General features: G+C 38.4%; 2 protein-coding genes across 7 annotated transcripts in view; one reads left to right on the forward strand and one right to left on the reverse strand.

Annotated features, from left to right (window-relative positions):
• Positions 1-18,489, reverse strand: part of WDPCP (WD repeat containing planar cell polarity effector) — a 493,313-nt gene that overhangs the window by 137,795 nt on the left and 337,029 nt on the right. The gene's annotated exons all lie outside the window — the stretch shown is intronic.
• On the forward strand, positions 6,804-8,788 carry LOC117099719 (ornithine decarboxylase-like). The gene is given in 2 exon segments (XM_033239214.1): positions 6,804-7,820; positions 7,823-8,788. Coding segments are annotated over 2 exon segments (1,266 nt in total). The 5' UTR covers positions 6,804-7,093; the 3' UTR covers positions 8,362-8,788.

The following is an 18,489-nucleotide window of genomic DNA, read 5'->3' on the forward strand; positions in this document are numbered from 1 at the left end:
TACACAAATTTTCAGCAATATATTTTCTGATTTCAAATTACAGCAGTGTTTTTCAGACCTTGGTGCAAGTGCAAAGGAAATTTACATATTCCAAAATCTATTTAACTGTGCAATTGAGGAACTTTAATTGGAAGTGATTTGCAATGTAATGACATGCTAAAAGGCATTCTAGCCTTTTAGCTAATAGAATTCTAAAAATGCCTGCCAGTCTGTTGAATATACTCAATTAAAAGCATATACTCATGGATTGATATCAGTATTTGGCAGTACTTATATATGTGGAAAGACATTTTCAAAGGTGAAATATGTAAAATCTCATTGTAGATAAGCATTAACAGATGAACGTTAGCTAAAGATTTTGATAGGAAACACCAGCTTTCAAACCCAATTAAGTGAAATGTTACCTCCTCTGAAAAGGATTCCATTCTTCACATATGTAGAGCTATATCACAAAAATTGTACTCTTTTAATTTCATCAATAAAGATTTATGGAAATTTTCTGTCTTGTTATATAAGTACCTACATAATAACTTCAGTTTTGCCTCTTGGCTCACAAATCTCTAATATTTGCTATCTGGCCCTTTGTAAAAAAGTTTGCTGGACCTGTATTTTAACAATGTATCATAATTTAAAATATACTTTTGGTAAATCTTCCTAAGGAAATGATGGGACAGTATCCAAGATTGGTAATTAAAGCATTGTTTATAACAGTGAAAAACTGGAGGCAACTTAAATGTACAATCAAAATATTATGTGATTTTTAATTTTTAATCCAAGAATAGCATGATACTTTAATAATTCTTACATTCAGAGAAGAATTTGGTAAGTTGAAAATATATACTTTTTTCAACTTTGCTAATATTTAAGATTTTTACATCTACGCTCTTAAGAATAGTCTGTGACTTTGTTTACTTGAACTGCCCTTGACTGGTATCAAGATTACACTGGCCTTATAAAATGAGCTAGGTGGCTTTCCCTGTTTTCTGTTCTTTGATAAAATTTTTATTTATTATTGAAAGCAAAAAATATGCAATACATTTGAGAAGACATTACCAACCATTACTAAAGAACATAAATGAACATCTGAGTAAAATACAGACATACACGTGCTTATATCTAGGAAGACCATACATTTATAAAGATTTCAATTCTGACCCCATATATTCTGTAAAACTCAGTGGAGTTCTAATCAAAATCCCCTCAACTTGATAAATTGATCTTAAAATTAATATGTCAAAACAAATGGTGAAGAATATCTAAAACTTATTCTAGTTAATTTTAAAACTATAGAACACTGATATACAGCCATATAAACAAACAAAAAAACATACTCATATATAGATGGTTCTATTTGTGATACCATTATGAGTACTTTATGTTTAGAAGTAAGTGTGGGCTATAAGATCTGTGGTCAACAAATTATTTCTGGAACATTTTCTGTTTCTCATTTATGCATTCTTCCTTAATTCTCTGATTTCTCCCCTGTATTAAAAAAAATAGTTCTAGGGAATTGGGGTCATCGATTTGAAGAAGGCAAATTAAAACATAAAAATAAAAGAGATCGTGTTTTACTTTGCCCAGGCTAGATTCAAACTCCTGGGCTCAAGTGAACCTTCTGCTTCAGTCTCCTGAGTAGGTGGGACTACAGGTGCTGGCTAAGAGGGCAAACATTAATAGTTCTTAAATTGATATTATATCTCTCCCATGAAAGTTTTAATTTCATAATCTGTTTGGAAACATGCTATGCAGTCCATTTATTTGCTCATTCACCTGTGGACCTCCTCATTATTCATGTATTTGAATGTGGACTTAAGCAAAATGCATTCAAGAGTATATCTCTATAATTCCATGCCCCTTAGTCTGACAGAGTTAATTAAGCTTTAGGATCTGGTGAAAGACATATCTAGTATCTATATCACCTCTCAAGTGGCTATCTTCTGACTTTGTTTAATAATTTTTGACAGATTTAGCCTAGGAATTTAATTTAAATGTTGGATTTACACAATTAAATGCTATCGTATGAATGTCCCACCAAAACACATGTTGAAACTTAATTGCCAGTGCAATGGTATTGGAAGGTGGGGCCCTTAAGAGAGGATTAGGTCATGAGGGCTCTGCCATCATGAATAGATTAATGCTGTTATCACAGGAGTGGGTTAGTTATCAAAAGAATGGGTTTGTTGTAAAAGTGAGTTTGGCCCAATTTCCTTTCTCTGTCTCATGTGTTTACTCTGACTTCCACCCTTCACCATGGGATCACTCTTACCAGATCCCAGCACCAAGCTCTTGGACTTCCCAGCCTCTAGAGCTGTTAACTGAATAAATCTGTTTTCTTTATAAGTTACCCAGGCTGTGGTATGCTGTTGTAGCAGCAGAAAATGGATTAAGACAACAAATATCTGGGAAATGGTTATAGTCTAAATGAATCAATAAAATAAAACCCATTTGGCTGTATATTTCATTTTTATGTCCTTTACCTGGGTAGGCTAGCACATACAGGAATAATGGACATGGAGTAAGCTCATTGAGACTAATGCTAAGGTACTGTTAAGTCTAAATATACTGAAGAAATTGCAAGCAAGTGGCCCACAAGCAGGGTAGTCATACTCATTGTAACATTAGTTTTAATCAACAGATATTAGCTAATCAAAAATCATTCCGCAAATAACTATGCAACATGTACTGTGTGCCAGATACAGAGATGAATTTTCCATGAAGCTAATGAAGCTTAAGCTTCATTACCTCTTACTTGTAGAAGTCCTTTGTGGTATCTAATTTTGTATCTGAAAATTTAAATTCTTTTTCTTAAAAAAAAATTCCTCAAATTATATCAGCTTCAGGCCCTGTAAAAAACATGGATGTACCCCTGGCCAGATGCCTAGCTATCATGGTTCTAACAGACTAGTGGACTATGTTGCTATATGTTACTTGTTTAGAATCACTTGTCTGGAAGACCCAACTATATGCTGTGCATACGAGGCTCACTTCACCTCTGAGGACACACAGACTCAAAGTAAATGGATGGAAAAAGATATTCCATTCAAATAGAAACGGAAAGATTGGAGATAGGTATACTTCCATCAGACAGGATATACTTTTAGTAAAAAGGCTGGGTACGGTGGCTCACACCTGTAATCCCAGCACTTTGGGAGGCCGAGGTGGGTGGATCACGAGGTCAGGAGATCGAGACCATCCTGGCTAACATGGTGAAACCCCACTATGAAAAGAGAAAAAGAGGCCGGGCGCGGTGGCTCAAGCCTGTAATCCCAGCACTTTGGGAGGCCGAGACGGGCGGATCACGAGGTCAGGAGATCGAGACCATCCTGGCTAGCATGGTGAAACCCCGTCTCTACTAAAAATACAAAAACTAGCCGGGCGAGGTGGCGGGCGCCTGTAGTCCCAGCTACTTGGGAGGCTGAGGCAGGAGAATGGCGTAAACCCGGGAGGTGGAGCTTGCAGTGAGCTGAGATCCGGCCACTGCACTCCAGTCCGGGCGACAAAGCGAGACTCCGCCTCAAAAAAAAAAAAAAAAAAAAAAAAGAAAAGAGAAAAAGAAGGTCATCTTGTAGTGATAAAGGGTTCAGTTCATCAAGAAGTTATAACAATGGTAAATATATTTGCAGTAAACATTGGAGCCCATGAATATATGAAGCAAATATTAATAAGTCTGAAGGGAGAGAGAGATTGCAATACAATAATAGTAGACTTCATTAACCCCACTTTCAACACTGGATCATCTAAAGAAGAGAAAATCAATGAGGAGACATCAATTTAAACTACAATTAAAAAAAGGGACCTAACAGATATTTTACAGCATTAGCATCCAACAGAAATAGAATATAAATTCTTTTCCAGTGTACATTGAACATTCTTCAGAACATATTATATGCTGGGCCACAAAACAAGTCTTAACAAATTTAGGAAGACTGAAATCATGTATTTTCTGACCACAATGGCATGAAACTATAAATTGGTAATAGGAACAATCTTGGAAAACTCACAAATAGGTATAAATGAAGCATCTTTCTGAACAACCAATTGGCCAAAGATGAAATTTAAAAATACCTTGTGACAAACAAAAATGAAAACACAATATACCAAAACGTATAAGATGCAGCAAAAGTAGTCCTAAGAGAGTGAGTATATGGTAAAAAGTGCCTACTTCAGAAAAGAACATCTCAAATAAACAATCTAACATTACACCTCAAGGAACTAGAAAAAGAAGAATAAGCCCAAACTTGGAAGGAAATAATAAAGAGAAAAAAGAAACAAAATAGATACTAGAAAAATAATAGAAGAGATCAAGAAAACTAAAAGTTGGTTTTTGAAAAGATAAACAAAACTGACTAACCTTTCAGTAGACTAACAAAGAGAAAAAGAGAAGATTCAAATAAAATCAGAAATGAAAGAGGAGACATTATAAGTGTATGCCACAGAAATACAAATAATCACAACATACTACTAGTACTATGAACAACTATACACCAACAACTTGGATAACCTAGAAGAAATGAATGAGCTCAAAGAAACATGCAGTCTACTAAGAATAAGTCAGGAAAAAAAGAAATAGAAAATCCGAACGGACCAATAATGAGTAAGGAGACTGAATAAATAAACAGATACGCCTAGGATCTGATGGTTTCACTGCTGAATTATATCAAACACTGAAAGAAAAAGTAAAAGCAATCCTTTTCAAGCCCTTCCAACAAACCAAAGAGGACGTACTTCCAAACTCACTGTGAGGCCAGCATTACACTGATACCAGCCAGACAGAGACACTACAATAAAAGAAAATTACAGCCCGATGTCCCTGATGAACACAGATGCAAAAATACTCAACAAAATACTATCAAACCAAATTCAATGGCACATTAAAAAAGATCATTCACCATGATGAAGTGGTATTCATCCCAGAAATGCAAGTATGGTTCAACATATATAAATCAATGTGTGATACATGTATTAACAAGATAAAGGACTAAAACTGCATGACCATCTCAATAGATACAGAAAAAGCATCTGACAAAATTCAACATCTGGTCACGATAAAAACTAAAAAAAATATGGAAGGAATATACCTCAACACAATAAAGGCCATATATGATAAGCCCACAGCTAACATCATACTCATTTGTTAAAAGTTGAAAATTTTTCCTCTAAGATCAGGAATAAGACAAGGATATCTACTCTTATCACTTGTATTCAACACAGTACTGGAAATCCTAGCCAGTGCAATTGTACATGGAAAAGAAATTAAAAGTATCCTTATAGGAAAGGAAAATGTGAAATTCTGTTTGCTGATGACACAGTCTTACAGAAAAAACAAAAAATTGGCCGGGTGCAGTGGCTCACGCCTGTAATCCCAGCACTTTGGGAGGCCGAGGTGGGTGGATCACAAGGTCAGGAGCTCGAGACCATCCTGGCTAACACGGTGAAACCCCGTCTCTACTAAAAACGGAAAAAATTAGCCGGACCTGGTGGCGGGCGCCTGTAGTCCCAGCTACTCGGGAGGCTGAGGCAGGAGAATGGCGTGAACCCGGGAGGTGGAGCTTGCAGTGAGCCGAAATCGCGGCCACTGCACTCCAGCCTGGGCGACAGAGGGAGACTCGGTCTCAAAAAAACAAAAACAAAAACAAAAACAAAAAATTGTTCGAACTGATAAATTTGCAGGTTGCAAAACCAACATGTGGTTGATTTTGCAGCTTATAAAATCAGTAAAGTTGCAGGTTATAAAATCAACATACAAAAATCAGTACTCGTTCAATAGACTAACAATGAATTATCCAAAAAATAAATTAAGAAAACAATTCCATTTGTACTAGCACCAAAAAAGAAAACACGTAGGAGCAAATTTAACCAAACAGATGAAAAACCTATACACTGAAAACTATAAAACACTGATGAAAGAAATTAAAGAAGACACAAATAAATGGAAAGATATTGACTGGGCGCAGTGGCTCACACGTGTAATCCCAGCACTTTGGGACACTGAGGCAGGTGGATCACGAGGTCAGGAGTTCAAGACCAGCCTGGCCAAGATGGTGAAACCCCGTCTCTACTAAAAATACAAAAATTAGCTGGGTGCGGTGGCAGGCGCCTGTAATCCCAGTACTCAGGAGGATGAGGCAGGAAAATCATTTGATCAGTGGGTGGAGGTTGCAGTGAGCCCGAGATCACTCCACTGCACTCCAGCCTGGGCAACAGAGTGAGACTCTGTCTCAATACACACACACACACACACATATACACACATACATAAATTTAAAAATAAATAAATGGAAAGATATCCCATATTCATGGATTAGTAGAAACAATAGTGTTAAAATGTTCATACTACCCAAAGTAATTTACTAATTAAATGCAATTCCTATCAAAATTCCAGTCTTTTTTTTTTAAGCAAAAGAGAAAAAACAGTCCTAAAATTAATATGGAACCAGATAATACCCTAGAGAGCCAACAATCTTGCATAAAAGGAACAAAGCTGGAGGCAACACAATAACTTCAAAATATATTATAAAGCTGTTGAAACAAAGCAGCATGGTACTGGTATAAAAACAGACACTCTGAAGAATGGTACAGGATAGAAAGCCCAGATATAAATCCAAGTATTTATGGTCAGTTGATTTTCAACAAAGTGGCCAAGAACATGCAATGTTGGGAAAGAACAATTTATTGTCCTTTCCAATGTATTTAATAAATGGTGTTGGGAAAACTGGATATTCATGTGCAGAATAATAAAATTGGACCCTTACATCAAACCACATATAAAAATCAACTCAAGGTCAGTCCCTTCTGTGGCCCCTCTGCCAGCAGCTCCGGCGCCACCTCGCGCCAGCGTCTCAGGCCGGCGGGAGCCAGGCGCTGACGGGCGCGACGGGGGCGGCGGAGCGCTCCTGTGGCTGCGGCTCAGACTCCAGCGTCTGCGCTTCCCCATGGGGCTGGCCCGCGGCGCCCGGGCGCTCCGAGATTGTCACTACTGCTCCAAGGGCACACGCAGAGGGATTTGGAATTCCTGGAGAGTTGCCTTTGTGAGAAGCTGGAAATATTTCTTTCAATTCCATCTCTTAGTTTTCCATAGGAACATCAAGAAATCATGAACAACTTTGGTAATGAAGAATTTAACTGCCACTTCCTCGATGAAGATTTTACTGCCAAGGACATTCTGGATCAAAAAATTAATGAAGTTTGTTTTTCTGATGATAAGGATGCCTTCTATGTGGCAGACCTGGGAGACATTCTAAAGAAACATCTGAGGTGGTTAAAAGCTCTCCCTCATGTCACCCCCTTTTATGCAGTCAAATGTAATGATAGCAAAGCCATCGTGAAGACCCTTGCTGCTGTGGGGACAGGATTTGACTGTGCTAGCAAGACTGAAATACAGTTGGTGCAGAGTCTGAGGGTGCCTCCAGAGAGGATTATCTATGCAAATCCATGTAAACAAGTATCTCAAACTAAGTATGCTGCTAATAATGGAGTCCAGATGATGACTTTTGATAGTGAATTTGAGTTGATGAAAGTTGCCAGAGCACATCCAAAAGCAAAGTTGGTTTTGTGGATTGCCACTGATGATTCCAAAGCAGTCTGTCGTCTCAGTGTTAAATTCGGTGCCACACTCAGAAATAGCAGGCTCCTTTTGGAATGGGCAAAAGAGCTGAATATCGATGTTGTTGGTGTCAGCTTCCACGTAGGAAGCGGCTGTACCGATACTGAGACCTTGGTGCAGGCAATCCCTGATGCCCGCTGTGTTTTTGACATGGGGGCTAAGGTTGGTTTCAGCATGTATCCGCTTGATATCGGCGGTGGCTTTCCTGGATCTGAGGATTGAAGCTTAAATTTGAAGAGATCACCAGCATAATCAACCCAGACTCTGGAGTGAGAATCATAGCTGAGCCTGGCAGATACTATGTTGCATCAGCTTTCACACTTGCGGTTAATATCTCCAAGAAAATTGTATTAAAGGAACAGACTGGCTCTGATGATGAAGATGAGTCGAGTGAACAGACCTTTATGTATTATGTGAATGATGGCGTCTATGGATCATTTAATTGCATACTATATGATCACGCACATGTAAAGCCCCTTCTGCAAGAGAGACCTAAACCAGATGAGAAGTATTATTTATCCAGCATATGGGGACCAACATGTGATGGCCTTGATCAGATTGTGGAGCGCTGTGACCTGCCCGAAATGCATGTGGGTGATTGGATGCTCTTTGAAAACATGGGCGCTTACACTGTTGCTGCTGCCTCTACGTTCAATGGGTTCCAGAGGTCGGTGATCTACTATGTGATGTCAGGGCCTGCGTGGCAACTCATGCAGCAATTCCAGAACCCTGACTTCCCACCTGAAGTAGAGGAATAGGACACCAGCACCCTGCCTGTGTCTTGTGCCTGGGAGAGTGGGAAGAAACGCCACCCAGCAGCCTGTGCTTCAGCTGGTATTAATGTGTAGATATCACTCTGGTAGCTGTTAACTACAAGTTTAGCTTGAATTAAGGGATTTGTGGGGACCACGTAACTTAATTACTGCTAGTTTTGAAACGTCTTTGTAAGAGCAGGGCCGGCACGATGCAGCCATATGGAAGACTAGGATATGGGTCACACTTATCTGTGTTCCTATGGAAACTATTTGAATATTTGTTTTATATGGATTTTTATTCACTCTTTAGACACGCTACTCAAGAGTGCCCCTCAGCTGCTGAACAAGTGTTTGTAGCTTGTACAATGGCAGAATGGGCCAAAAGCTTAGTGTTGTGACCTGTTTTTAAAATAAAATATCTTGAAATAATTAGGCAAAAAAAAAAAAAAAAAACCTCAAAATTGATAAAATTTCCATTTTGAAATTTAAGCACAAGGTGTGAAACTTGTGGAGGAGGGAAAAGCTCTTCGACATTTGCCTGGGCAATGATTTATTGGCTAGGACTCCAAAAGGACAAGCAGTAAAAGCAAAAATAGATAAATGAGACTGCAATGAATGAAAAAGATTATGGACAGCAAAAGAAAGAAATAACAGTGAAGAGATAAACCATGTGTTAGGAGAAGGTATTTACAAACCATACATCTGATAAGGGGCCAATATCCAAAATATATAAAGAATTCAAACAACTCAATAGTAAGAAAACTCGAAGTATCTGAGCAGACATTTCTCAAAGTAAGAGAGATAGATGGTATGAGATAGAGATAGATGATAGATAGATGGTAAAAGTATCTGAGCAGACCTTTCTCAAAATAAGAGAGATAGATGCCAAAGATATATGAAAAACACTCAACATCTTTAGTCACCAAGGAAATGAAAATTTAAACCACAGTGAGATATCACCTCATGCCTGTTAGAATAGCTACTAATGTCAAAAAAGAGAAAAAGAGTAAGTGTTGGTGAGGATATGAAGAGAAGGGAACCTGTGTATACTGCTGGTGGGAATGCAAATTAGTATAGCCATTTTGGAAAATAGCATGGAGGTTTCTTAAAAAAACTAAAAATACTATATGATCTAGCAACCGCACTTCTGGGTATATATTCAAAGGAATTGAAATTGATACGTCAAGCAGACGTTGGTACTCCCATATATTTCAAGATTTTTCACAATAGCCAAGTTATGGAGCAACCTAAGTGTCCATCAGTGGATGAATCGATAAAGGCAATGTGGTATATCTGCACAATGAGATATTATATACAGCCTTTAAAAATAAAAGTTTTTCATTTGTGACAATATGGATGGAACTAGAGGACATTATGCTAAGTGAAAGAAGCCAGGTACAGAAAGACGGATACTGTATGATCTCACTTGTTATATATAGAATTTTTAAAAAGTTGACTTCAGAAAAACAGGAAGGTGATGACAGAGGCTGGAGGTAATGGTGGCGGGGAAAGGGAAGATGCTGATCAAAACATACAAAGTTTCAGCTAGACTGTAGGAATAAGTTTAGTGATCTTTAACACTATATGATGACCACCGTTAATAACAATGAATTGTATATTTCAAAATAGATTTTTATTTTTTATCTTTTTATTTTGTGAAACAGGATCTCACTCTGTCACCCAGGCTGCAGTACAGTGGCACGACCATGGCTCACTGCAACCTCGACCACAGGGCTCAAGGTGATCCTCCCATCTCAGCCTCCCAAGCAGTAGGACTACAGGCACATGCCACCCCACTTGGCTAGTTTTGTATGTATGTATGTATGTATTTATTTATTTATTTATTTTTTGTAGAGACAAATTTGTCATGCTGCCCAGGCTGGTTTCAAACTCCTGGGTTCAAGTAATCCTCCCACCTCAGCCTCCCAAAGTGATGGGATTACAGATATAAGTCACTGCTCCTGGCCTTCAAAAAAGATTTCTAATGTTATGATCACAAAAAATAAATTGGTAAGGTAACAATATGTTAATTAGCTCAAGGGAATCTTTCTGCAATGTATACATAGATCAGAATGTCACATTGTACCCCACAAATATACACACATCACATTGTACCCCATAAATATACACAATTGTTATCTGTCAATTAAAAATGTAAAAGAATCAGCCGGGCGAGGTGGCGGGCGCCTGTAGTCCCAGCTACTCGGGAGGCTGAGGCAGGAGAATGGCGTGAACCCGGGAGGCGGAGCTTGCAGTGAGCTGAGATCCGGCCACTGCACTCCAGCCCGGGCGACAGAGAGAGACTCCGTCTCAAAAAAAAAAAAAAAAAAAAAAAAAAAAAAAAAGTAAAAGAATCATGCATCTTGGAGAAAGGCACAATAAAACATTGTAAGATGTTTAGTGTATTTTTTTTTTATTTGTTGGCCCTTTTTTGGAGTCACTGTATAAAATTAAAATGTCATATCACAAGTCTAAATGGACAATATACATAATTGATTTGAAAAGTGTCATATTGACAATTTTCAACTTTTACCTCAACCCAACCAGTGTTACTTAGTTGATAGATGGTTAAGTTATAAAAGTGTTACTAACTTGGAATCAAGTTTTCAGAAAGATATTCAGAAGAATGAACACTACTTAGTTTCTGTCATTCTCAATGACAATTTTATAATTTATCATTTGCCAATTTGACTTATATTAGCATCATCATTTAGCACTATTAAATGAAATTGGCTTCCAGTCAACAAAAGATGACAAACTGACAGTCTCTGGACATGATCCAGATTTCAAAATTTACACATATTCTGCCTATACATGTAAGATCTAAAATAAAAAACTTGCTGTTCCTGGGACTTCATTACCTTTCACAGAAGACTTTTGAATGTGCTACCAGAATGAATATGCAAATTTACAGCAAAAAAGTTTTAAAACTAAAAAAATATTGAATGGAGTTTCATCTTAAATCATACTTTGGATCAGTTATTGACAGATAATTATAAGTACTATAATATATTGATGTTGTTATAACCTTTTCTAATTTGTGAAATGTTCCTAAGATTGATAGGTTTCTATGAGATATGGAAGCACTAACAAAGACATGCAACAGCTTATACATATTTATAATTACTGTGTTCTTGTCCTGTATGATGCTTTGATTAGTTCAAATCCATTGATAATTGAACATTTTTATTCATATTCTACAGTTTTACAGGTTTAAACCTTGGTCAAAGTTGCCTTCAACACATTCAAATTCATGCTATTTCACCTAAACATAAATGTGTAAAATATTGATACAATCCTCTTTGTGCTTATTTTAAAATAACGTTACCCTTTGGACAAATCTGATCAACAAGCAGCTTTAAGAACTGGGGGAAAATATTGTTTCTAATACTGTGTTTATATTTTAGAAGCATCATATTTTGTAGCTTTGAGGAGAATGAATGTAACTTTCAAGATAAGGAAGTATGTTAAATAACTTATCTCAGAGTTACATTAATAGAAATAAAAATTTTAGTAATCAATTGTTAACGTCCATATAAATGTTCCACAGTCTTTTTTATATTAGGTCAGAACAATGAATTATCACTTTAAAAGTGAAAATATATGGAAAGAATCGATATTTTATTTTACCAAATTAAGAATTTACTTGTCGGCCAGGCGCGGTGGCTCAAGCCTGTTAATCCCAGCACTTTGGGAGGCCGAGACGGGCGGATCACAAGGTCAGGAGATCGAGACCATCCTGGCTAATACGGTGAAACCCTGTCTCTACTTAAAAATACAAAAAACTAGCTGGGCGACGAGGCAGGCGCCTGTAGTCCCAGCTACTCAGGAGGCTGAGGCAGGAGAATGGCGTAAAAAACCCAGGAGGCGGAGCTTGCAGTGAGCTGAGATCTGGCCACTGCACTCCAGCCTGGGTGGCAGAGCAAGACTCCGTCTCAAAAAAAAAAAAAAAAAAAAAAAAGAATTTACTTGTCATATATTCTCATGTTAGAATAAGCTTGTAGGAATTACAAGTTTTTGAAGGTTTTGTAGAACTCATAAATAAAACCAAGTGCTTCCTTTCAGGAGTTCTATTTTTGACTACTTTTTGAATTTTCTCTGTGGGGTTACTGAACTAATTTTTTTTTATTATTTCTTATGTCAATTTCAGCCATTTATATTTTTCTGGAAATTATTCAGTGGGAAGGAGGCTTTCAAGATGGCTAACCAGAGGTACCAGCACTCACCTCCTCCACAAAGAATGACCAGAATATCAAGTAGATAATCACATACTGAATACAGGATTTAAGAGAGAACACTAGAATTCAGAGGGAAGTGACAGGGAACCTCTGAGTCACAGAAGGAGAGGGAAGAAAAGTTGCCAGCCAGCCAGGATTGGCACAGAGCCAGGAGAAACTCCCCAGTGAAGGGAAAAGGTTAAAGTGAGAGGTCCATAGCAGTCTACTCTCCCAGGATGGACTCCTACAGTCTTAGCCACAGGAGAGCTCCTCAGTCCTTATGGACCCTGAGACTAGTATAGGGACTTCTTGAAGTCCATGCAGTGGCATTGTTCCAGACAGGTAGTTTGCACTGCAAACCACATCTCCCAAGACTCAAGCAGCTGTAGCATGACATCATTTTGAGAGCCCAGTCACAATAAATGATATCCTTCCCTGGGGCACAAGAGCTCCTGAATGTCCACATCACTGGAGCCTTGCTGACATTTCCCCTAACATCAGCCCAGAGGGCTGTAGCATTGAGGCACTGGCTAGACTCAGTGGTATGCCCAGGTTTGCAGCACTCTAGCCCACATACTGTCCTGCACCTGGGAAATGGGCAGTGATGTGTAATGGGGAGGCTGCCTCTGGGACAATGGGAGCCAGAACCAAAGTGTGTGCTCACCAGAGCCAACTTCCTGGGTCCATTGTCACTGATAGCAGCCCTTCCTTGCTCCCAGCAGCAAAGCCAATGTGCACTTGCACATACCTTTGAGCAGCCCAGAAACCAGCCAACCTGGGCACCATCCTAAGGCCTAAGGACAGGCCCACCCTACCCACTGCTGCAATGAGTGCACTGTCCAGGGTCCTGAGGATTGATCTGCTTGTCTGCCACAGCCTGTGGTTGAGTGAAATATTAAGGAGCTTCAGGACAGACCTATCTGGCCACCACTGGTGGTGCCCACATGTACCACTGAGGGGCCTCTGAATAGGTCTCCCCTGGTCACTGGCATCTGAGTATACTATCTGGGGTCCTGGGGACTGACTCATCCCATCACCGTCACTGGTGCCTACATGCACCATTGTGGTGGGGGGAAAGGGGGACTTGGAAACAGGCCTGCCCTGCCCACTGCCAGTGACTGCATGTACCATAAAGAAACCTGAAGATAAGGTCTACTCTGCCCACTGCCACTGCTTCCACTGCCCAAGCACACCATTTGGGGACGTGGGGATCAACTCATCCCACCCACCAACACTAGCACCTGCACATGCCTTTTGAGAGCATGACATCAGGCCCACTCAGCCTGCTGCCACTACTGCTGCCAACATCAGCGTACATGTGCCACCTGGGAGACAGCAAACTGGCTTGCCAAGACTGCCACAACCACTGGTGCCAGAATGTACTGCTTAGGGGCCTTTAGGTTGTCCCAACACTGCTACCGTCATTGCTAACATCATACATGCTGCCCAAGGACCCACCCACCCACCAACCACTGCCACTGCTGGTCCCTGAACAAGCAACTGGGAGGTCCAAGGGTCAGCCTGCATGCACTTACCACCAGTGCCTGCATATGTGGTGCACATCCAGCCCACTACCACCACTATTGCTGCCTGAAGACCAGCCCTCCTGACATTCCCATCCTCAGCAAAGCCTCACTATAGCTTTCGCTAACAACTGCAGCCCAAGCAACTGTGGAATTAACAAGCACCACTAATTCTGATGACAGCCAATGAAATCAAATGATGACTACATGAGTGTGCCCAACCAGAATCAAAGCCAAATCAACCTACCCAACCAACACTATAGATACATCTTTAGGAAAAAGTCTTACCCTATGAAAACCAATCTATAAAACTGGAAGAAACAACTGTTACACAGGTGTCAACAGAAAGACACAAGAAACATGAAAAGGAAAGGAAACACGATACTGCCAAAAGAACATAATAGTTCTCCAGCAACAGATTCCAATGAAAAAGAAATCTGTAAAATGCCTAAAAAAGGATTCAAAATAATAATATTAAAGAAGCTAAATGGGATACAGATAAAAATCTTAAAACAATCAGAAACACAATTCATGATCTGAATGAGAAATTCAACAGAGACATCATTTTAAAAATTCTGAAACTGAAGAATTCAATGAATGAAATAAAAAATACAACTGAGGGTTTAAACAACAGATTAGATCAAATACAAGAAATAATCTAAGAACTGGAAGACAGGTTTTGACACCATAAATCTACCAAATATTTGAATTTTCAGAGTCCCAGAAGGAGACAATATGGGCAAAGGTATAGAAAACCGATTTAACAAAATAATACCTGAATACTTCCCAAATCTTTTTTTTTTTTTTGAGACGGAGTCTCGCTCTGTCACCCAGGCTGGAGTGCCGGGGAGGGATCTCAGCTCACTGCAAGCTCCGCCTCCTGGGTTTACACCATTCTCCTGCCTCAGCCTCCCAAGTAGCTGGGACTACAGGCGCCCACCACCTCGCCCAGCTAATTTTTTGTATTTTTAGTAGAGATGGGGTTTCACCGGGTTAGCCAGGATAGTCTCGATTTCCTGACCTCGTGATCCGCCCATCTTGGCCTCCCAAAGTGCTGGGATTACAGGCTTGAGCCACCGCGCCCAGCCAATACTTCCCAAATCTTACAAGAGACATGGACATTCAGATACAGGAATCTCAAAAGGTTCTTAAATAGATACAATCCAAAAAGGTTTTCAAGCCACGTTATAGTCACTGTTAAGAGTCAAAGAAAGAATTCTAAAAACAGCAAAAGTGTCAAGTCACATATAAGGGAATCCCATCAGACTAACACTGGATTTCTCTTTTTACAAGATGGGAGAGAATGGGATGATACATTCAAACTACTGAAAGAAAAAAAACACTGTCCGCCAAGAGTACTGTACCCAGAAAAGCTTCTTTACAAAAATGAAGGCAAAATAAAGAAATAAAGTGCTTCCCAGATAAGCAAAAACCGAGGGAATTCATCACCACTAGATTGGTCCTACAAGAAATATTTAAGGAAGTCCTAGATCTGGAAGCAAAAGGATGATATCTACCATCATGAAAACACATAAAGTGTAAAACTCATTGGTAGAGCAGACACACAGTAAGAGAAAGAGAAAGGAGTCAAATGTTACTACTATAGAAACCCAACAAACTACAATGATAAACAGGAAGAGAGGAAGAAAAGAATAAAGGATATACAAAACAAATTTAAAACATGTAACAAAAAAAAAAAAAAAAAAAACCGAAATAAGTCCTCATCTAACAATAACCGTGAATGTAAATGGATTAAATTCCCCATTTAAAAGATACAGACAGCTTGAATGTATTAAAAAGACATGACCCAACTATATGCTTCCTATAAGACTGACTTCACCTGTAAAGGTACAATAAACAAAGTAAAGGGATAGAAAAATATTTGCTGCACAAATGGAAACCAACAGTGAATAGGAGTAACTATATTTATATCAGGTAAAATAGAATTTAAATACAAAACTAAAAAGATACAAGGAAGGTAATTATATAATGATGAAGGGATCAGTTCAGCAAGAGGGTCTAACAGCTCTAAATATGTATGCACCCAACACTGAAACACACACACACACACACAGAGCAAATATTATTATATATAAATGGAGAGACAGACTTAAATACAGTAATAGTTGGAGACTTCAACACTTTTCATTCTCAGCATTGGACAGATAATCTAGATAGAAAATCAACAAAGAAACATTGGATTTAAACTGCACTGCAGACCAAATGGACCTAACAGCCATTTACAGAACATTTTATTCAACAGTTACAAAATATGTACTCTTCTCATCAGCACATGGAATATTCTCCAGGATTGACCATATGCATTAGGCCACAAAACAACTCTCAACAAATTTTTTAAAAATCATATCAAGTATCTTCTCAGACCACAAAGGAAGAAAACTAGAAGTTAATACCAAGAGGTACTATGGATAATGTACACATACAGGGAAATTAAACAATATGTTCCTCAATGACCCCTGAATCAAAGAAGAAATTAAGAAGGAAATAAAAAAATAGAAACAAATGAAAATGGAAATAAAACATACTAAAACCAATGGGATACAGCCAAAGCAGTGCTAAGAAGTACTTTTTTGTACATCAGAAAAGTAAGAAGATTTCAAATAAACAACAATGCACCTGAAGGAACTAGAAAAGCAACAAACAAAACCCAAAATTAGTAGAAAAAGAAAAATAATAAAGATCAGAGCAGAACTAAACAAGATAGAGACTAATAAATAACACAAGAAAATTGGTTCACTGGAAAGATAAAAATCTATAGATAAAGATAAAACATAGATAAAAACATATTGTTTAATTTCTAGTTAGACTAACAAGAAAAAAGGAGAAAAACTGAAATAAGATCAGAAAGGTAAAGGAGACATTACAACTGATATCAAAGAAACAAAGGATCATCTGAGACTTTTATGAACAACTATACATCAACAAATTGGAAAACCTACAGGAAATGCATAAGTTCCTGGACATATACAACCTACCAAGATTATACCAGGAAGAAATAGAAAACCTGAAGAGAACAAGCCAACTGCTTTATTATTGAATTCTACCAAACTTAGAAATGAATACCAATTCCTCTCAAACTATTTCAGAAGATTGAAGAGCAAAAATTCTCCTAACTCATTCTATGAGGTCAGCATTACCTCAATACCAAAACCAGACAAGGATATGACAAAGAAAAAAAAAACCTATAGGCCAAAAACCTATGGGCCAATACGCCTGATAAACACAGTTGCAAAAATCCTCAACAAAATACTAGCAAACTGAATCCAACAAGACATCAATAAGACAATACACCATGATCAAATGGGATTTATCCCAGGGATGCAAGGATGCTTCAACATATGCAAATTGATAAAAGAACAGAATGAAGGACAAAAACCATTTGATCATCAAATAGATGCAGAACAAATGTGATAAAATTCAACATCCATTCCTGGTAAAAACAAAACAAAACAAAAAAACAAAACTCTCAAGTTAGGCCAAAAAGGAACCTACCTCAATATAATAAAGGCCATATATGAAAAACTGACAGTTAGCATCATACTGAATAGGTAATAGCTGAAAGCATTTCTTCTAAGACCTGAAACAAGAAAAGGATACCCACTTTCACCACTCCTGATCAATACAGTACTGTAAGTCCTAGCCAGAACAATCAAGCAAGAGAAAGAAAGCTGGAAAAGACAAAGTCAGATTTGCAGACAGCATGATCTTATACCTAGAAAGTTATTAGAAATGACAAATGAACTCAGTAAAATTTCAGTTTACAAAATTAACATATAAAAATCAGCAGAGTTTCTATATATCAATAAGGAACTAGCTGAAAAATAAATCAAGAAAGAAATCCCATTTGCAATGGCTACAAAAAAATACATAAGAAGTGTTTAACCAAGAAGGTGAAAGACCTGTATGAGGAAAATGAAATAACACCAGTAAAAAAAACCAAAGAGGACACAAACAAATGGAAAGACATCCCATGCTCATGGATCAGAAGACTTAGTCTCATTAAAATGAATTAGGGAGAACCAGGAAGATGGTGCATAGGAGGCAGGACTAGCTTGCAGCTCCTGCTTGGACAGACGAAAGAGTGTATAGAAACTCACATCATGAACTTTTGTTTCAAAAAGTACTGCAGGAACATATCAAGAAAGCTGAGAGAATCCATAGACTCTCTGAAGGAACTTGATCACCGTGCAGGCTCCCTCACACACTGAAAAACTGTGCGGAATACTGGCTGAAAGATATGAAGACAAATCACATCAAAGGATTCTTTGCAGACATTCCCCAGTACCAGCCCAGAGCCCAGCAGCTCCACTGGGTGGCTCAACCCAGAAGAGCAAAAACAATCACTGCAGTTCCGCTCTCAGGAAACCCCA

This window comes from Trachypithecus francoisi, unplaced genomic scaffold (assembly GCF_009764315.1).
Source record: "Trachypithecus francoisi isolate TF-2019V2 unplaced genomic scaffold, Tfra_2.0 Lachesis_group17, whole genome shotgun sequence".
Classification (NCBI taxonomy): Eukaryota; Metazoa; Chordata; class Mammalia; order Primates; family Cercopithecidae; genus Trachypithecus; species Trachypithecus francoisi.